Source organism: Salvelinus sp. IW2-2015, linkage group LG18 (genome assembly GCF_002910315.2).
Source record: "Salvelinus sp. IW2-2015 linkage group LG18, ASM291031v2, whole genome shotgun sequence".
Classification (NCBI taxonomy): Eukaryota; Metazoa; Chordata; class Actinopteri; order Salmoniformes; family Salmonidae; genus Salvelinus; species Salvelinus sp. IW2-2015.
This window is the reverse complement of record NC_036858.1, coordinates 31914636-31936984: the sequence shown is the minus strand read 5'-3', so window position 1 is coordinate 31936984 and position 22349 is coordinate 31914636. Positions and strand designations below refer to the sequence as shown.

General features: G+C 45.3%; 1 protein-coding gene across 1 annotated transcript in view; it reads right to left on the bottom strand.

Moving 5' to 3' along the window:
- Window positions 1–22349, bottom strand: part of LOC111977852 (KH domain-containing RNA-binding protein QKI-like) — a 107681-nt gene that overhangs the window by 47064 nt on the left and 38268 nt on the right. Inside the window, 1 exon segment of the mRNA XM_024007591.2 lies at window positions 7685–7802. Within this exon segment, the coding sequence (XP_023863359.1) occupies window positions 7685–7802 (118 nt within the window).

The window sequence follows — 22349 nt, the reverse complement described above, 5'->3', positions numbered from 1 at the left end:
TGGCTCTACGCTGAGTGTACAAAGCATCAGGAACACATTCCTAATATTGAGCTGCGTCCCCTTTTACCCTCAGAACAGCCTCAATTCGTCGGGGCACGGACTACAAGGTCTTGAAAGCGTTCCACAGGGATTCTGGCCCCTATTGACTCCAATGCTTCCCACAGTTGTGCCAAATTGGCTGGATGTCCTTTGGGTGGTGGACCATTCTTGATACACACGGGAAACTGCTGAGCGTGAAAACCCCAGCAGCATTGCAGTTCTTGACACACTCAAAACGGTGCACCTGGCACCTACTGCAATACCCCTTTCAAAGGCACTTAAATCTTTTCTCTTTCTCACTCACCCTCTAAATGGCATACATACACAATCCATGTCTCAAATGCCTCAAGGCTTAAAAATCCTTATTTAACCTGTCTCCTCCCCACAATCTACACTGATTGGTGGGATCATAGCTTGCACCTGGATTCACCTGGTCAGTCTATGTCATGGAAAGGGCAAGTGTTCCTAATGTTTTGTACACTCAGAGTGTGTCTTAGTATACATGCACATCTACAGTGCCTTTCAGAATGTATTCACACTCCTTGTTACAGCCTGAATTTAAAATGGATTACATGTAGATTTTTTTTGTCACTGGCCTACACTCAATACCCCATGACGTCCAAGTGGGTAAGTGTTTTCAGATATTTTACAAATTAATTGAGTCAATAAGTATTCGACCGCTTTGTTATGGCAAGCCTAAATAAATTCAGGAGTAAGAATTCGCTTAACAAGTAACATAATAAGTTGCATGGACTCTTGCATGGACTCATGGACTATGTGAAATAATAGTGTTTAACATGATTTTTGAATGACTACCTCATCTTTGTACCCCACACATAAAAAGATCTGTAAGGTCCCTCAGTCGAGCAGTGCATTTCAAACAGATTCAACCACAAAGACCAGAGAGTTTTTCCAATGCCTTGCAAAGAAGGGCACCAATAATTGGCAAATTGGTAAAAATAAAAAAAGCAGACATTGAATATCCCTTTGAGCATGGTGAAGCTATTATTATACTTTGGAAGGTGTATCAATACACCTAGTCACTACAAGGATACAGGCGTCCTTCCTAACTCAGTTGCCGGAGAGGAAAGAAACCACCCAGGAATTTCACAATGAGGCCAATGGTGACTTTAAAACAGTTACAGAGTTTAAAGGCTCTGATAGGAGAAAACTGAGGATGAGGATGAGGAACAACATTGTAGTTACTCCACAATACTAACCAAATTGACAGAGTGAAAAGAAGGAAGCCTGTACAGAATAAAAATAATTACCAAAACATGCATCCTGTTTGCAACAAGGCACTAAAGAAATATTGCAAAAAAAACGTGGCAAAGCAATTCACTATCTGTCCTGAATACAAAGTGTTATTTTGGGGGAAATCCAATACAACACATTACTGAGTACCACCCTCCATATTTTCAAGCATAGTGGTGGCTGCATCATGTCATCATGTAATGGGTGGGCTTATAATCGTTTTTCAGGATAAAAAATAAACGGGATGGAGCTAAGCACAGGCAAAATCCTAGAGGAAAGCCTGGTTCAGCCTGCTTTCAACCAGACACTGGGAGATGAATTCACCTTTCAGCAGGACAATAACCTAAAACACAAGGTCAAATCTACACTGGAGTTGTTTACCAAGAAGACAGTGAATGTTCCTGAGTGGACGAGTTACAATTTTTACTTAAATCTGCTTGAAGATCTATGGCAAGACCTGAAAATGGTTGTCGAGCATCTATCAACAACCAATTTGACAGAGCTTGAAGAATTTTGAAAAGAATAATGGGCAAATGTTGCACACCAGGTATAGAAAGCTATTAGAGACTTACCCTGAAAGGCTCACAGCTGTAATCGCTGACAAAGGTGATTCTAACACGTAATCAAGATATATTAATGTAAAAAAAAAAATTAGACTAGAATTTTTCTTCAATATTACACACTATTTTGTGTAGATCGTTGACATAAAATGGCAATTAAATCCATTTTAATCCCACTTTGTAACACAACAAAATGTGGAAAAACTCAAGGGGTGTGAATACTTTCTGAAGGCACTGTATGTGGACCTAACCGCAATCGACAAGGCAATGACTTAACATGATTTTTGAAGTCACGTTTTTGGGGAAAATAAAAGTCAAAACATTACAGTATATAAAGAAGACTGATAGAGTAAGAAATAATACAGGATACTTATTTTTCTACATTCACTTACCCTCTCCTTTGCAAAGACAAAGACCACGACCTGGAAGTCAGTGTAAAGCTGTCAACAACTTTATATTTTTGTTAGTCCCATCCCAGTGACGCAACGGATTCATTCCAGGGATAATGCTTATAAACTCCCAGATTCAATCCCTGCTTGTGACTGTCAACAAAATATGGTAAAAATATGTTTGTACAGTAAATGTTTATGTAATTCCAGATAATTGCCATATCTGTTGCTACATGGACTGTTGTGCAATTAACTTCCTTAACAGTAAGATAACACATTATCATTATGGGAAGAATGGCATCAAAATCTGTCCTGTTGTGTATAGTGGCTAGTTTACTAGGTACACCACCCCGTTCACGAAAATTGATCGCTCCTACAGTGAGTCACATGGCCTTGGAATGTTATATAAAGCAAGCAGACAGACATCAAGGCATTCAATTACTGTTCAATTGAACGTTAAAATGGGCAAAACGAGTGACCTAAGCGATTTTGAGCGAGGCACGACCGTTGGTACCAGGCACGTTGGTACCAGGCACGTTGGTACCAGGCACGTTGGTACCAGGCACGTTGGATCCAGTATTTCAGAAACGACTGCCGTCTTGGGCTTTTCACGCACGACAGTGTCTAGGGTGTGTCGAGAATGATGCGACAAATAAAAAACATCCAGTCGGAAGAGAGAGGTCGAAGGGCAATAGCAAGAATCATGCAAGCTAACAGGCGGGCCACAGACAGACAAATAATGGCGCAGTACAACAGTGGTGTGCAGACCGGCATCTCGGGACGCACAACTCATCGATCCTTGTCATGGATGGACTATTGCAGCTGACCACCACACCGGGTTCCACTACTATCAGCTAAAAACAAGAAGCTGCTGCTCCAGTGGGCATGCGATCACCAACACTAGACAATTGAGGAGTGGGAAAACATTGCCTGGTCCAACTAATCACGGTTCCTGTCGCGTCATGCTGATGGCAGAGTCAGGATTTGGTGTTAGCAGCATGAGTCCATGGACCCATCCTGCCTGGTGTCAAAGGTACAGGCTGATGGTGGTGGTGTACTGGTGTGGGGAATGTTTTCCTGGCACACGTCAGGTCACTTGATACCAATTGAGCAACGATTGAACGCCACAGCTTATCTGAACATTGTTGCTGACCAAACCCAATAGAGCATCTTTGGGATGAGATGGAATGGGCTGTTTGCGGCGTCCAATCTGCAACAACTGCTTGATGTCATGGACCAACATTACTGTGGAATGTTTCCGACACCTTGTACACCCATGCCCCGGAGAATTTYGGCTGTTCTGGAGGCAAAGGTGGCCCGACCCGGTACTAGATGGGTGTACCTAATAGACTGGCAACCTAGTGTATACTGTATATCCCCACTATTTTCCTACAACATAAAGAAATGTTTTAGGAACTTCTAAAGAACATTTTTAAAAAGTGTTCTGGGAATCTTCTTGCAACATATTTTCCCAACCTAATAGAACCATTGTAAAGTTTTTGTTTTGTCTCTTGTCATATCCCCACAATGTTACCACAACCTAAATAAATGTGTTAGGAACCTCTAAAGAACATAAAAAAAATGTGTTTCTTGTAACATTAGGTGAATGTTTTCTGCACCCTAATGACACATTGTATCCGCCCAACTGGACAGTTTCTGTGTTTTCCCACAACCTAATGAAACATTCTGGGAACCTTTAAAGAACAGAAGGAACGTGCTCTGGGAACGTTCTTGCAACCACAGGCAAATGTTTTTACAAACGTGCATAATCAGCACCACTGGACAGTTTTATGTTTTATGAGAACATTTGTGTCAACCTAACAAATGTTCTGGGAACTTTCACAGAACCAATTTTGGTTGGCTCAGTATTGTCCCTGCTGAGCCAGACATGCTGTCTGGCAGAATATATGCTAAGAGGAGACAGTAATTAAGGAGAACCTTAAGATTCAGCACACTAATTCAAACCGCTAGGCAATGAGCTCAAGGTTAGCTGCACGGTTAGCTACTCTAGTGTCGCTTGGAGACCTGCGGCAACACTGATGCAACAAACAACACTGATATGTATGTGTACTATGCACAGTGTTGCTTTAACAGAGCAACTTGGAAAGTCATTCCCAGACTCTAAGGAACTGAGAAAGAGAGAAGAAAGAAGAGAGAGAAGAGAGAGAGAGAGAGAGAGGAACAGAAGAGAAAGAGAGAGGACTAGGACGATGAGTAGTAACACCAAGTAGACCAGTCGAGAGATGAGAGACGGAGATGAGGAGAGCAGACGATGATGGAGACGGAGAAGAGAAGACGAAAGAGAGGAGAGAGAGAGAGAGGAATGAGAGAGGAGGCAGAAGGGGGACGTAGAAGAGCGAGAACCAAACACGTTAAACTTCTAAAAACCCTACCTTAAAAGGAAGCGATTCCCAAGAGAGAGAGAGAGAGAAAAATAGAAGAGTGTGAGTGAGAGATACGCACCACAACGCATGTCAACACACACAACACACACCAGGCAGTGCTCAGAAGAGCCGGGAGCCACTGTAGAAGCGAATGTGCTGTGCGAGTTCAAGTAGCGTGTGGGTATGGGACTAGAGTAGAGTAGAATCTTGTGAAGCCACTCTGAAACAGCCATAATAACTGTAATAGCCAGAGGGCCCTCGAACAGTTGAGACGAGTCTGTCTGAACGCTTATGTAAGACAACGGCCTGGGTGGTTGGTTATGTCGTTGTGCTCATGTACGGGTGTAAAGCAGAGAGAGAGATGAGAGAGAGAGAAGAGAGAGAGAGAGAGAGCGAGAGAGAGAGAGAGCAGAGAAGAGAGAGAGAGAGAGAGAGACAGAGGAGAGAGAGACGACAGAGAGAAGAGAGAGAGCAGAGAGAGAGAGAAAGAGAGAGAAAGAGAGAGAAAGAGAGAGAAAGAGACGCAAACAGAATGTGTAGAGTAGGTGTATGTATCTGTGATATTGTTCACCAGCTTACAGTGCCAGCAGCAGCAGAAGGACGAGGAGGCGGCAGTGCCGCTACTGCTGCCAGGGACACACAGTGCAGCCCTCATCTGGCCCCCGTCCTATGGTCTGCTGCCTTTCTTACCACTGGTCATGGACGCACAATTCATTAAGCTAACCTGGCGAGCCTCCTTCCCACAGCACCAGAGCACACAACAGAGCACAGAGAGACACTGAGGCAATCACTGCCCAGCGCTGCTGAGACCCCGCCCACTCCAAGGCTGTAGACACCACCTGCTGTGCCACCATTTGACTCAAACATCACACCACTTCCAGGGCTGACCTTACACCAAGCTCTCCACTTCCAGGGCTGACCTTACACCAAGCTCTCCACTTCCAGGGCTGACCTTACACCAAGCTCNACACCAAGCTCTCCACTTCCAGGGCTGACCTTACACCAAGCTCTCCACTTCCAGGGCTGACCTTACACCAAGCTCTCCACTTCCAGGGCTGACCTTACACCAATCTCTCCACTTCCAGGGCTGACTTTACACCAAGCTCTCCAACGATCGCTATATTCCTATTCTCAGAATTCAACTTTGGTACTTTCAATTTTAATATAGCAGGACGTTCTGTCGTAACTGAGAAAGCCCCACTCCGGCGTATAAATGTTTTGTGTGGTTTCGCGTAGCCCTGCTAGAACTGGAGCTCCTAACACACATCCTATTGTTACGTGAGTTAGTGTGGGAACGCTGCTGCTCAATGGTTATCTATTGGCTGGCTGCTGTGGTGGTGCTGTGTTTCCACACCGCCTTCCGCATTCCACAAGACCCAATCTGTGTCGGCAGGCATTTGTTTCACTTAAGGAGTGTATATGCGGCATGAGACATTACGCAGAGGACAAGGACACCAGCCTCTGCGCTGCTCGGTCATCTAATAAAATACGTGCAGGTAGCGAGGAACCCGATAACCACTGCAACAACAACGCCCTTCAGTCACAGAGAGGGGGAGAGAGAGAGAGAGGGGGGGAGAGCGAGAGAGACGGAGAGAGATGGAGAGAAAAGACAGAAAACGAAACAGGGAAGGAGGGGAAGACAGAGCCTGGGAACGGGAGAGATGGACGAACAGAGGAAGGACAAGAGGGGGTCATTGACTGTGCTTTATGATGCGAGGAAGACCAGTAGTTTTGATTTACCCTGTAGTACAGTTCATCACTAACACCATAGTGGTGAGACTAAAAAGAGAGCCTCACCCCGCTCTGTGGTGGGAGATATGATACAGATAGAGCAGCTGGGTTTCTGCAGGACTGCGAACTGAAGCAGACGTGGAAGGGGGCAGGAGACCACAGCATGGATATCAGAGACACTTGTTTTATTTTTTCTGCCAGCGCCCCCCACTGGGACTCTGTGGAAGAGCTCAGATAACCATCTCCACTAACACCACTTGTCCAAATAGAAGGCAGGGCCCTGCTTATACAGTGGAAATAAAAACTGACCTTTCTCTGAAAAGAGAAAGATGGGAAATAAATACATGTCTGTGTGTGTGTGTGTGTGTGTTTGTCTATGTGTCCGTGCGCACGTGCGCATGTATGTCTAAGAGGAGCATGGAAGTCCCCCTGGTCCCAGACCACCTCCCAGTGCTCCTCTCCCATCCTACAGGGGCCAGGGTTAGAAGATCACACCGCCAAAACATGGTCACGTTTCAGGGACAGGGACAGGCTGGACTGGGGGCCCATCGAGCCCCACTGCTGCTGGATCCCACAGATCTGAGGCCAAGGACAATGTTTGTACACCTGCCCCTCTCAGAGCGACAGTGCAGCTTGGGGGAACGACTGTTGTTTCCCAATAGGAGGAAATATCCGAGATCTTCAGACGGCCCTGCAGACTAGTGGACACACCCTTGGAGGGTAAGTAGTACTGCTCATGCACACAGTATGAAAACACACTCTACCAGTTTTACACAATGACTGGAGCCTGTATCAATGGAAGGCATCTGAGAAAAGACGAAGAGATTAGGGCGGTCAATTGCTGACATGATCGATAACGAGTAGAAAATGAAGTAAGGTTTTACTTTGTAAATAGCAATCTGTGTGTGAGGGTGAGTTTATAGTGCCTGAGTGTGTGTGTGTGTGTGTGTGTGGTCTTGTTCTTCCATCCTCGTGGTGGCCTGAAATCACCAAAAGTCCACACAAGGATAGTAAAACAAGAACATTCTCCCTTGTGGGGACATTTTAAGGTTACGGGTTAGAATTAGGGTTAGGTTTAGGGTTCGGATTATAGGTTAAAGTTAGGGTTAGGTTTAAGGTCAGGGGTTTCGGGGTTTCGGGGAAATAGGATTTTAAATGGATATACATTTTAGGTCCCCAAGAGCAAACAAGTGTGTGTGTTGTTGTGTTGGGTTCGAGTGTAGTGGTTGTGTGTGTGTGTGTGTGTGTAGTGTGTTGGTGTGTGGTGTGGTGTGTAGTGGTGTGTGTGTGTGTGTGTGTGTGTGTGTGTGTGTGTGTGCTCGCCTTACCTTCTTCTTGTCCCTCATGGAGCCTTTTCCACGCACCATGATTTTACATCCTGTCTCTGCCTCCAGCTGCTTGGCTGTCAGCCCCCGTGGTCCCAGGATACGGCCCACAAAGTTAAACTGCAAGAGAAACACACACACAAACACACAAATTAGAACCAGGGCTTAGAACCAGAGCAGTTCTTCAACACAGACAACAGGACACTTTATCATTGATATGTATGGGGACACAGTAGACAGTTGAAACATATCTGTAATGGAAACGTTAACTGATTTTCTCAACCCTGACATGTTGAGAAGAGAGCGGGATCAGATACAAAGATATGGAAGCACAGAGAAAGAACGAGAAAACAAGGCGATGATGCAGACGAGGTAGCCCGTCGCTTGACCCTCCCACCTCGCTGTAATCTCACGCCCTCATCACCCGCCTGGCGCTCTTACACAATGGCGCTCGATGGCGGCTGAAAAGCAGCCGATATCGGGAGTGTCTTGCGACCAGACGCCGCTGACAAGATAAGGCTCAGCAATCGTTCGCCCATCGATCAGCAGCTCCTCTCTGCWCTTCTCCTCACTGGACTTTACACTGCCTGTCAGTCAAGACTCATGAGGGCTGCTGCATATCGATGAGCTGGGACTGAGACTGACACACAGACAGGTCCTGGGCCTTAAAGGACAAGAGAGACGGACTGACTGACTGGCCAAGTTTATAGCAACAAGACCTACTGGATTCAAACGAAACAGAGCAAGAACAATGAAAGGTTTTAARGATTGGCATTCACCATTATCTCCGCTGATCACTTCATGTCAATACAGATGTAGGATCTTAATTTGAGCCGGTTTGCTGCAGCAGGAAAATAATCCCGCAGCAACAGGAAATGTGAATTATTATGTGGACTCGGTACCGGTACTCCTTGTATATAGCCTCATTATTGTTATTTATAGTGTTACTCTTTTCTATTTTTATACTTTTTAACTCTTTTATACTTTTTAACTCTGAATAGTTGGGAAAGGGCTCATAAGTAAGCACTTAACGGTAAAGAAAACAGTTAAAGTCTACACCTGTTGTATTCGGCGCATTTGACAAATAAAATTTGATTTGCTTTTAATTATAATGAATGGACATTTGTGAATGGGTTGATACATTTTTCGTGTGGGGAAAATCAAGTTAGAATTGTAAAAAGTGGAAAATGCTAACTTGAGAAGTCTTTTTTAAACCTGAAATACACCACAAGTTTTACATTTCCTGCACTTTTTTCCTGCAACAGGGTGATCAAATTAAGATCCTACATCGGTACATTCACTTTGACAGTGTTTTGAATCAGAGTCGACTTGACACTACAGGATGTGAGTGACGAAGAGCTGTGGGAAACATATGGACTACTATGGTTACTCCCTCCTCTGTGGCTATCAAAGTGCTGTGCAACACAAATAATTGAGCTTGAAGTATCGACAATCCATTAAAATGAGGTCTGGAAGACTTTACTGAGTTACAGTTTATATAAGGAAATCGGTCAATTTAAATAAATTCATTAGGCCCTAATCATTAGGCCCTAATCTATGGATTTCACATGACTGGGAACACAGATATGAATATGTTGGTCACGACGCCATACACCTGGTCTGCGGTTTGAGGCCGGTTGGACGTACTGGAAAATTCTCTAAAACAACGTTGGAGGCGGCTTATGGTAGAGAAATAAACATTCAATTATCTGGCAACAGCTCTGGTTGACATTCCTGCAGTCAGCATGCCAATTGCACGCTCCCTCAAAGCTTGAGACATTTGTGGCATTGTGTTGTGTGACAAAACTGCACAAGCTGCACCTGTGTAATGATCATGCTGTTTAATCAGCTTCTTGATATGCCAAACCTGTCAGGTGGATGGATTATCTTGGCATGGGAGAAATGGGAAAGGGATATAAACAAATTTGAGCGCAAAATTTGAGAGAAATACACTTCTTGTGCGTATGGACAATTTCTGGGATCTTTAATTTCAGCTCATGAAACACTTTACATGTTGCGTTCATATTTTTGTTCAGTGTATTTTGTCTTTCTGTTGGCTCTGCGGCTCTCGTGTCCAAAGTTATGTACTGTGCGATGAGCAAGAGCAATGTTTATCGTGTGCTCTGCCCTTCTTTTAATTTTGCTCTCTCCCTCCCCCTTTTCCTCTCGTCTCTCCCTCGCTATGGAAATTCTGTCCATCGGCAACATGAAGATCCATTTGCTTATCTTTGAATACGAACCCGAAAGAAAGTACAAAATGTACAAGAAATGCCTACAAACATTGTGGAATCTCCAGTTTCACCCTCCAAACCTCTAAATAACTGAGATGTACAGAATAAACAGACCCCATGCTGTCCTTCTGTGTTTCAGCACCTCGCTGAAAGCCGAGTTGTTTTAGCCGTTTGTCAGCTGCCAAAGTGAGGAGTTTGCACCTGGCATGGTTGAAAAGGGCACATTCTGCTGCTCGGCCATGCACTATGTCCCTATACACAATACACACACACACACCACTCCCCAACGAGAAGAAATAACAAAGACAATATCTCAACATAGAGACACAGGTCACTCCATAGAGACAGCTTTCTGCATAATCCTCAATGCCTGCCATTTAAGACAATTTCACTTTTTGCAATCTCACTTTGATTGGGCATCACAGCGCTATACAGGTTTTTGCATGACGGTGCTTTGAGAGCTCAGTCAGTGGTGTCATTCTAGTCAATCACGCGTCCTTGTCTCCTGGATAAAAGATGTTCCTTTTGAGCCTGAACAATCATAGGAACCACAGGACTTCCTCATTTTCATAAGTACAGCTCAGCTCAAATTCACCAGGAAGGGAAATCAAAAAAGGCAGGCTACAGCAGTTATCTCCACTCTCTGACGCAGGTCTCTCTGTACCACGCTGTAGTGTTCGGTGCAATACAGAGACACCAGCCACGGAACAACCATCCCTTCCAGCCTACAATTCAGAGGAAACACATCGGCGCAGCTGCCAGGAGATTCCGCATCGAGGCCAGGCTCTCTCTCTCTTACACCTTGACTGTCATGATGATGATGAAGATCACCATCAACCTCAACACCATCGTCACGTTGACGATGACCATCTACTAAAAAAAAAATGTAAACTGTAATTTCCCTACCTACGACGTTTCAACAAAATATCTGAGCCGTCGGAATCCTTCTAGTATTCCAAAGCATGAAAGGTCAAATGCATTGTCATAGTCAAACATCCCCTCCTCCGTAAAAAAAAACGGGTCATGAAAGAGCATCTGACTTATTCATAGTGACACAACCCGGCGCAACAAAAAGTGCAAGTGACAGCATGAAGGTGAAAGGTGGACTCGAAGCAACACTTCTCAACCCCCTCTGGTCTCCCTCCGGTCTGCCTCTGTCACCTGCATGTTGATATCCCTCCTTTAGGAGCATCCCTCTCTCCTCTCCTCCTCTGCCCAGCTTTGTGTTCCAAGTCTCCTAACCCATCATGCCAAGTACAATACTTTGATGCATTTGGCAGTGATGAATGCCTCCGAGTAGTTTTGAGGTGGGGAATTGGGGATCGTGAGGCTGTGTGTGTTTTGAGAGGACAGTAGTGTTTGTGTGTGTGTGTGTGTGTGTGTGTGTTTTGAGAGGACAGTAGTATCTGTGTCTGTGTGTGTGTGCTTTCCCTGCGCGTGCATGTGTTTTGAGACGAGGAGAATAAAAAAGGGCAGAATTAGAATCCCATCTCCCATCTTGTCAGGTGAAATCTGGGCGAGTGACTGGCAATGTGAGAGAGGGGATTTGCGTGGAGGTAATCAGCATTGGTAGGGTTAGTGTGCTTCGGGCAGGAATAGTCTTTGTGGAGGGTGCCCCCCTGCCCCTCACGTCCCTCTTCCAGTAGGGCCGGGACGATACCAGTATCGCAAATACTCGTTAGTATCGTGGCAAGGAAACAAAACACACAATTTCACTTCTTTAGGAAGACATGTCGTCATCCATAGTCACATTTATTTATTTTCAAAGTTACAGGACACTATATTTGACACACAGCAGGTTTTTAAGGGACCAAAGAGTTTGGTCTGCTTTGTGTTCTCATTTATGCCATGGGARRAAAAAAATWGCGATACTGGTATCGTCCCAGCCTTAACTTCCTGTGTTTAACCTTTTCTGTCAGACGTCGAGTGATCCACATGGCAGCTGCAGCTCACTCAGGATCACATTGGGCATTCTCTTCCTTTTAAAGGACCAACACAGGGCCGCAGCAGGTGCACTGGGATCAAACACATACTGTATTTATGTGTGTCCACTGTCCATGTATTTATAAAGCAAGTCTCTCGGCCCAACTGCACAATTTCCGACATTTCTAGGGTGGACGGGTGGACACTGGACCGGGTGGATGGAGTAAGTTCAAATCATTGCAGTAAAATGGTGGATCCAAACCCCCATCCATAGTATTGATCAGAGCAGCCAGCTGGAGAGGCCAACAGGACAGAGACAGATTGAGTCAGTGGCCCCAACAACGACACAACCCACCTCCACCCCTCCCCCTAAACTAAGAGAGAGAGGGAAGTGGAGAGTGAGAAAATCCATTGAAGCTAATGGAATGTCCAATATCTGCTTTTAAAAGGACTCGCCCTATTTATCCAATCCGGGCAGTGGAGATTAAGTATGTTTTCCATCAACTACAATAAAAACCGAAAGTAATTAGGACCATTTTAAACCGAGAGCATGCTGGACCAATCGGGACACACTCACACTGATCTCATTGTTTTATGAAGATAAACGAGCTACTTTAATAGGCAAATTAATTACTGACTTCTAATAGCACTCTGCTCTAATTCCCTTCTGCAGGATGTCTTTTGTTTTCATTATTACGGAGGACCAGAGGGCGAGCGTGCAGGAAGAAAGGCCAGATAGCTCTTTCAAGAGGTGAGTGTGTGTGGGAATGTCGCGTGTGATTATTGACCTTATCATAATTGACCTTTCAAATATCTTTTAAGTGTGTTTGAACATGAAACAGAGTTCTCCGTAAGCTACTTTTTCCCCCAATTCATTATTTAAACTATGCTTCTTTTCACTTAAACGTTTCAATTCGCGGGTCAGAAAAGTCCTTATACCCTTCTCCCGCTAGAATGAACAATATGCATCGCCTACTGATCTTCGGATAGGACAGGCGCTTGTCAATCACAAAGCGAGCAATGACAGGGAAACACTGCTGGTTTGTCAGAATGCTGTCGGTCCCACCTCTCGGTACGTGTGTTATCGTTGTGCGCTGTGGTTGGCTGCAGTCGAATTTCTTCCACGGAGGGAGAGCATGATGCTTCATCGTCTCCCGTGAGCGAATTTACACGCCCCGTGTAATGTAAGCAGTAACGACGAGTTGAAATCCACTTCGTTGTGAATTATTCTTTTGTTTTGCCTGTTTCATAGGCCTATAGTCAGTCACAGTGTCAACAAATAGAACTGATCCCCGGGCGCCGATGACCTGGATGTCGATTGAGGCAGCCCCCCGCAACTTTCCCGTGAAAGTGACTCGTCAGTGTAGCCTAGTGATGGGCAAACGACTCTTTTTGAACAGATATTTTCGGTGAACGGAAACCGAATCGCATCGGTGAGCGAGCCGTTCTTTTGGCCCCTCCATTTGCATACTGGTAGGCTCCGTTTTGGCGATTATCTGCAGATAAATTATGAAAAACATTCAATGAGAAAGTTACAGAGGCATAAATATCATACCCTGCCAAAAATGCTCACCTCCCCTGTTATTGTAATGGCGAGAGGTTAGCATGTCTTGGGGGTTTGATCTTTGTGTCTCTAACTTACTCACTCATCATTATTCACGATTCATTCATGATTATCCGTAATCATAGTAGCATCCACATTAACGTAGAAGTGTTAAGAAACATATTCTATTCTTATTTACAATAAAAGTGATTCCAAAATGACACTACATTATTTACCATTAATTTCTATTGTGCACAAAATAATCTGAAACACAACCAAAACAAAACCCCAAATGCATCCAACAAGTGTGTAGAGTTACACGCTTGATATAGTCATTGATTGTGTGCTTGGAATATGGGACCAAATACTACACTTTTGACTACTTTAATACACATAAGTAAATTTGTCCAAATACTTTTGATCCCCTACAATGGGGACACTATATACAAAAAGTGCTGTAATTTCTAAACGGTTCACCCGATATGGATGAAAATACCCTAAAATGAAAGCTGACAGTCTGCACTTTAACCTCATAGTCATTGTACCATTTCAAATCCAAAGAACTGGAGTACAGATCCAAAAACAACAAAACATTTGTCACTGTCCAAATACTTTTGGCCCTCACTGTACATGGAACTATCCAAATAAAGTGTTACCGAATCTTCTAACTGAATCTTCATAAGCGAAGGATTTTCCTCCCCATAACCATAGATTTAGTAGAATGACATATTGGCATTTCGTCATCCGTTTGAGCAGTGTGTGTTGGATGACAGAATGAGGTGAGCCTCATCCCCTCCCGGGTGATGATGCTGTGTGTCAGCTTCGCGGTCCTAATGTTCTAATGAACCCTAATTAACCTTCATTAGCCATGCGTGTGACCCACAACGCCTGTGTTGCTGGCACCTTCCTCTCTCCCCTGCGTCTAGCTCGGTTTCTTATCATCACAATAATGAGGGGGCTAATTTATACGGCATAGTTCACCTAATCACAGACAGCCCTCCCTCCTCTCCTCCTCTCTCACCCTTTTACTCACTTCTCAATCTTCTCTGCACCTCAAGTGGACCTCACGCAGCAGGGATGGGAGGGAGGACTGACCTCTTAAAGTCAAGGTCACTCCTCCAAGCCCTCGCTCGCACACACAAACAAGTGTGCGGACAAACACACACACACACACACACACACACATAAACCAACTACGCAGGGACAACACACGCCCACACCCCACCCCCCACACAAAAAACACTGGAAAAAGCAGCCGCTCAATCTACAGTCCCAGTCCAGCTTGGGTCTCTCTGCGTCACTCAATTAAAAGTAAGACACCTGGAGTGATGGATAAATTACATTCACTAATGCTGTCTCTCTGCTAGAGTGCTTATTCTTCAAATAGGGAGAGGGAGGGAGGGAGACACAGTACATACATAGCACATGTGCATATGCACGCACGCACACGCGCACACACACATACACACACACAGACTTCACACACAGACTTCCAAATTGCATATCTCCACTCCCTATTCTTCCCTCCCTGTCTCTCTCCCTCCCTCCTGTCTCTCTCCCTCCCTGTCTCCTCCCCTCCCTCTCTCCTCCCTGTTCCCCCTCCCTCTCTCCCTCCCTGCTCTCTCCCTCCCCGTCTCTCTCCCTCCCGTCTCCCTCCTCCCTGTCTCCCTCCTCCCTGTCTCCCTCCCTCCCTGTCTCCTCCCCCCTTCTTGAGGTTTGTGAAGGATGGCCAAGGCCAAATGAGAGGACTGTGGGAGAATGAATCCAGCCACACATGCTTCTAATGATTAATAAATCAGTGATGGTCTCTCTCTCATCTCTGCTGTGGACGAGCATGACCCAGAAAAGGGACGCGCAGCAGCCAAATGATTGATGACAACAGCTAATTTCCATTGCCTGTCCCTCTCCCTCCACCTCACACGTTTTGTATTGAGCACAATTAAAAGCTTTGTCCCCACAAACTCCTGAAATGTATTTATAGTCCACTAGAAAATAATCCATTAACCACTTATTCCCCCTTTCTTTTTCAACACACCACACACACACACCACACACACACACCAACACACACACACACACAACACACACACACACACACACACACACACACACACACACACACACACACACACACACACACACACACACACACACAACACACACACACACACACACACACACACACACAGAGAGAGAAATACCCAAACAAAAACTAAAACTCTGTGTCAGGCAATGCTCCCTGGATTCCTGTCTTTCATTGCCTAATAACATTGTTCAGCAAATTGGAATGGGTGTGGTTTGCCAAAACAGTGGCAGCAGCGCTGCGAGGAGTTGGAAGGGGAAATTAATTTCCGTGCTGCTGCTCTCCTGTCTCAGAGACGAGGGTGAGACACGATTGTCTTCTCTCTTTATCAGACAGACCAGGCCACGACTCCCCTGCCCCAAGTCCCCCAACTCATCTCACACACACATTCATCATCATCGCCCACCACACCCACACACACACACACACACACACACACACACACACACACACACACACAACACACACACACACACCACACACACTCTAGCCACACACACACACACACACACACACACACCACACAACACACACACACACACACACACACACACACACACACACACACACAATTTGAGATGTTTTTTGAAGAGGTAGAAGAGGTAGGTTCCCTCATATCAAGGGCACACACTTACTACGTTGTGAAATCTGTTATGAATATATTGTCATTTTAATTTGTTTTAAAATGTATAATTGCCTTAATTTTGCTGGACCCCAGGAAGAGTAGATGCGGCCTTGGCAGCAGCTAATGGGGATCCATAATAAATACAAACATCAACACCTCTCCCACCCTATCCTTGATTGTGACACTTCCACTCCCTCCTTAAACCCCACCATTACTCCCTCTAACCCTCCTCCCTCATCAGGGTAGCACCCCATGCCTGCCCTTAACCATTACCCCCCAGGTGGAGGTAATGGGTATCCCTCAGTAACCCCCCTCCCCTACATTTACGCACGCACCATCCCTCTCTACCCCCTCCCATGCCACCTGGTGCTAGAATTGGAGTGCTTCTGAAGCAGTTCCATGATGAGCCAAAGAGCTGATAGTTTTAACTTAATGATTTCCTACATAGGGGTCCTCTGCAATTAGCAAAGAGGTGCTGCACCCTCAACCAAAACACTACTCTCCAAATGATAGAATGTCATATTCCCGTACTCCTTATTCCGAGTTAAAATGAAGAAGCTTTGCTCACACCTCTCAACTAGGTCAAAATCAAATCAAAATCAAAGCAAACTTTATTTGTCACATGCCATGAATACAACAAGTGTAGACTTTACCGTGAAATGCTTACTTACAAGCCCTTAACAAACAGTGCAATTCAAGAAGAGTTAAGAAATGATTGACCAAATAAACTAAAAAATTTAAAAATAATACAAAGTAACACAATAAAATAACAATAACGAGGCTATATACAGGGGGTACCGGTACCGAGTCAGTGTGCGGGGGTACAGGTTAGTTGAGGTAATTTGTACATGTAGGTGGGGGTGAAGTGACTATGCATAGATAATAAACAGCGAGTTGCAGCAGTGTACAAAAAGGGAGGGGGACAACGACAATGAAAAGTATTATTTTAACTTTTTCATTACTTAGATTTTTATTGTCTAGTCTAGTTTGTTGAAAATGGCTGTTTTTAAAGACTGTGAAGTGATGTGGCATATCTGCTGCTTTGCCTTGGTACTGCAGAAATAAAGCTACGACTCCATCTTACTGGGCTGTCATGACAACTGCCAAGGACATAGCTACATATGTGGACACCGAGATCCGTACTGTAATATGTGGACACCGAGATCCGAGATCTGTAATTTAAAAAATATACACTACCGGTCAAAAGTTTTAGAACGCCTACTCATTTACCGTTTTTTCTTTATTTTTACTATTTTCTACATTGTAGAATAATAGTGAAGACATCAAAACTATGAATTAACACATATGGAATCATGTAGAGATTCTTCAAATAGCCACCCTTTGCCTTGATGACAGCTTTGCACACTCTTGGCATTCTCTCAACCAGCTTCACCTGGAATGCTTTTCCAACAGTCTTGAAGGAGTTCCCACATATGCAGTGTGCAGGGGTACAGGTTAGTCAAGGTAATTTGTACATGTAGGTAGGGGTGAAGTGACTATGCATAGACAATAAACAGCGAGGAGCAGCAAATGGAGGGGGGGGGGGGTCAATGTAAATAGTCTGGTGGCTATTTGATTAATTGTTCAGCAGTCTTATGGCTTGGGGGTAGAAGCTGTTGAGGAGCCTTTTGGTCCTAGACTTGGCGCTCCGTTACCGCTTGTCGTGCGGTAGCAGAGAAAACAGTCTATGACTTGGGTGACTGGAGTCTGACAATTTTATGGGCTTTCCTCTGACAGCGCCTATTATATAGGTCCTGGATGGCAGGAAGCTTAGCCCCAGTGATGTACTGGGCCGTATGCACTACCCTCTGTAGCGCCTTATGGTCAGATGCCGAGCAGTTGCCATACCAGGCGGTGATGCAACCGGTCAGGATGCTCTCGATTGCTGTAGAACTTTTTGAGGATCTAGGGACCCATGCCAAATCTTTTCAGTCTCCTGATGGGGAAAAGGTATTGTCGTGCCCTCTTCACAACTGTCTTGGTGTGTTTGGACCATGATAGTTTGTTGGTGATGTGAACATCAAGGAACTTGAAATTCTTGACCTGCTCCACTACAGCCCCGTCGATGTTAATGGGGGCCTGTTCGGCCCGCCTTTTCCTGTAGTCCACGATCAGCTCCTTTGTCTTGTTCACATTGAGGGAGAGGTTGTTTCCTGGCACCAGACTGCCAGGTCTCTGACCTCCTCCCTATAGGCTGTCTCATCGTTGTTGGTGATCAGGCCTACTACTGTTGTGTCGTCCTTAATGATGGTGTTGGAGTCGTGTTTGGCCACGCAGTCGTGGGTGAACAGGGAGTACAGGAGGGGCCTAAGTACACACCCCTGGGGGGCCCCAGTGTTGAGGATCGGTGTGGCAGACGTGTTGTTGCCTACCCTTACCACCTGGGGGAGGCCCGCCAGGAAGTCCAGGATCCAGATGCAGAGGGAGGTGTTTAGTCCCAAGGTCCTGAGCTTAGTGATGAGCTTCGTGGGCACTATGGTGTTAAACGCTGAGCTGTAGTCAATGAACAGCATTCTCACATAGGTGTTCCTTTTGTCCAGGAAGGAAAGGGCAGTGTCGAGAGCGATTGAGATTGCGTCATCTGTGGATCTGTTGGGGTGGTATGCAAATTGGAGTGGGTCTAGGGTTTCTGGGATAATGGTGTTGATGAGCCATGGCCAGCCTTTCAAAGCACTTCATGGCTACCGACGTGAGTTCTACAGGGTGATAATAATTTAGGCAGGTTACCTTCACTTCCTTGGGCACAGGGACTATGGTGGTCTGCTTGAAACATGTAGGTATTACAGACTCGGTCAGGGAGAGGTTGAAAATGTCAGTGAAGACACTTGCCAGTTGGCCTGCACATGCTTTGAGTACACGTCCTGGTAATCTGTCTGGGCCCGCGGTTTTGTGAATGTTGACCTGTTTAAAGGTCTTGCTCACATCGGCTACCGAGAGCGTTATCACACAGTCATCTCGTGCATGCTTCAGTGTTGCTTGCCTCGAAGCGAGCATAAAAGGCATTTAGCTCGTCTGGTAGGCTCGCGTCACTGGGCAGCTCGCGTATGGGTTTCCCTTTGGAGTCTGTAATAGTTTTCAAGCCCTGCCACATCCGAAGAGCGTCAGAGCCGCTGTAGTAGGATTCAATCTTAATCCTGTATTGACGGTTTGCTTGTTTGATGGTTCGTCTGAGGGCATAGTGGGAATTCTTGTAAGCGTCCGGATTAGTGTCCCGTTCTTGAAAGCGGCAGCTCGATGCAGATGTTGCCTGTAATCCATGGCTTCTGGTTGGGATATGTACGTACGGTCACTGTGGGAACGACGTTGTCAATGCACTTATTGATGAAGCTGATGACTGAGGTGGTATACTCCTCAATGCCATTGGATGAATCCCGGAACATATTCCAGTCTGTGCTAGCAAAACAGTCCTGTAGAGTAGAATCCGCGTCACCTGACCACTTCCATATTGAGCGAGTCACTGGTACTTCCTGCTTTAGTTTTTGCTTGTAAGCAGGAATCAGCAGGATAGAATTATGGTCTGATTTGCCAAATGGAGGGCGGGGGAGAGCTTTGTATGCCTCCCTCTCTGTGGAGTAAAGGTGGTAGAGTTTTTTCCCCTCTGTTTGCTCATGTGACATGCTGGTAAAATTTGGTCAAACTGATTTAAGTTTGCCTGCATTAAAGTCCCTGGCCACTAGGAGTGCCGCTTCTGGATGAGCATTTTCTTGTTTGCTTATGGCCTTACAGAGTTGGTTGAGTGCGGTCTTAGTGCCAGCATTGGTTTGTGGTGGTAAATAGACGGCTACGAATAATATAGATGAGAACTGTCTTGGTAGATAGTGTGGTCTACAGGTTATCATGAGGTATTCTACCTCAGGTGAGCAATACCTTGAGACTTCTTTAATATTAGACATTGCGCACCAGCTGTTATTGACAAATAGACACAAACCGCCACCCCTAGTCTTACCAGACGTAGCTTCTTCTCTGTTCTGCCGGTGCATGGAAAATCCAGCCAGCTCTATATTATCCGTGTCATCGTTCAGCCACAACTCGGTGAAACATAATATATTACAGTTTTTAATGTCCCGTTGGTACTATAATCGTCATTTTATTTTCCAATGATTGCACGTTAGCCAGTAGAACGGATGGCAGTGGGAGTTTGCCTACGGATTCTCAGAAGGCAGCCCGATCTGCACCCTGTTTTCCTCCATCTTTTCTTCACGCAAATGACGGGGATTTGGGCCTGTTCCCGGGAGAGCAGTAGATTCTTCTCGTCGGACTCGTCAAAGGAAAAAGCTTCTTCCAGTTCGAGGTGAGTAGATCGCTGTTCTGATGTCCAGAAGTTATTTTCGGTCATAAGAGACGGTAGTAGCAATATTATGTACAAAATAAGTTACAAAATAAGTTACAAACAACGCAAAAAAACTAACTAAATAGCACAGTTGGTAAGGAGCATGTAAAATGTCAGCCATCCTCTTCGGCGCCATTTCAACTGATCCTCCCGGTCACGAACACTATCAACTCTTATTGTCAGTAATGATAATTATCAGTAATGATAAGCATGTACGCAAAACCACACACACGCACACGCACACGCACACACGGCTCCAGCACTCTCAGCTGGGGGCTATTTGAAGCCCTCTCATATAATCTCTCAGTGTTCCTAATGAACCTGTCCTCAGTAATAATGATCCTCCCGGTCCTTCAGAGCAGCAAGGACAACCAGCATCGACACTCACTCTGCTGCTGCTGTCCTTTACCGGAGACTAGAAGAGCAGGCCAAGACACACTGACTGGGAAAGAGAGAGAGAGACTCAAGAGATCGACAACATTTTCACACACCACCTACCTCCAATACAGGCAGACAGACTGCAGAGACACATTATTATCTCATACCATCTATAGCCATCCATATTCCCAATCTACTGTGAATTCATAACATGCAACAACAACAACAACAAAAAAGGCAGTTCTGTACAAAATCCACGTCAACGTCTAGTTTTGATATACATTTGGTTGAGTTGTCAACTAACGGGAATTCATCGTGAAATCAACCAACAAATTCACCATGTCGTTGGATTTAGGTTAAACGTTGGGTGAAAAACAGACGAAATTCCCTTACATTTATAACTTTTGCAAATGCAATCCGTTTTCCACATTGATTCAATGTCATCACATTGAATTTTTGGAGGGGGTTRAAATGACGTGGAAATGATTGATTCAACCAGTTTTTGTCCAGTAGGTGGTCAGTAGGAGGCAGTCTGTATCATGGGTGGTCTGTGTACACTGACTTAACTATTACTGTTTTCCCCCAGGTGAAAAACGGTGGCATAAACAACCTTTGAAAAGCCTTAAAACCTCAGCAGAAATACAGTAGACGAATCCGGACTGGAGCTGTGCGTTTAAACCTCCGATGACTCAACTCCATTAATGCTGCCCACGCAACAATCAGCCACTCAGAGGAACAAGTTAATTGGGATCAATCAGCTCGGAGCTCGGCTCGCTCCCCCTGGGCCAGGCTTAAGGCGAGCACGATCTGAGGGCGATTGCTTAAAAGATTTGTTAACTACGGGGCGGGTAGTTTCAGGTGCGAGGTAGAACATACGCGCGCACGCGCGGTTGAGGTAAGTTCAACGTGGGGACTTGCGTAGATGATGCAATCTTCCGCCTAGTGCCCACTGCCTGATGCATTTCTGTTGTTTCTTAATTTCTCCTGACACGACACGTTTACATGACTAGTAATACGGAGGTAAAGAAACAGTTCAGAAATAATATATTAAGTACCGAAACAGAACGCAACTTTCGCAACTTTATGGGTTGATATAAACTGTATCTTTCAACAATGTAGTGCTGGGAGTACCGGTTGAGTGCCGTTATGCAACCCCATGTCAATAAATAGCTAGCTGAGACTATTCTTCACATGTGGACGGATCAGTCCAATAACAGTCGCCCCGCCCCGCCGGGGTTTACACGGTGCCCAGTCAGAATCCCACTGCACCCAGAACTCTTAACCCAATCAGGACATTGATCACCAGGACTTGTAAGAACTTGGTAATCCTATAAGGCTGATACTGAATGCAGCCACACCCAGTTTACCCACAGTTATATTATTCATATTCATCTAGGGAAAGTGCCTTGACGCAAACATACATTTTTCATCGTAGACTTGTGGTGGTCCTTCAGGCGTGCATGTGCGTGTGTGTGTGTGTATTTCCCTGCTAGCAGCAGTGGGGAGATACCCGTGTGTGAGTATCTTCGTATGTGTGTGTGTGTCTGTGTGTGT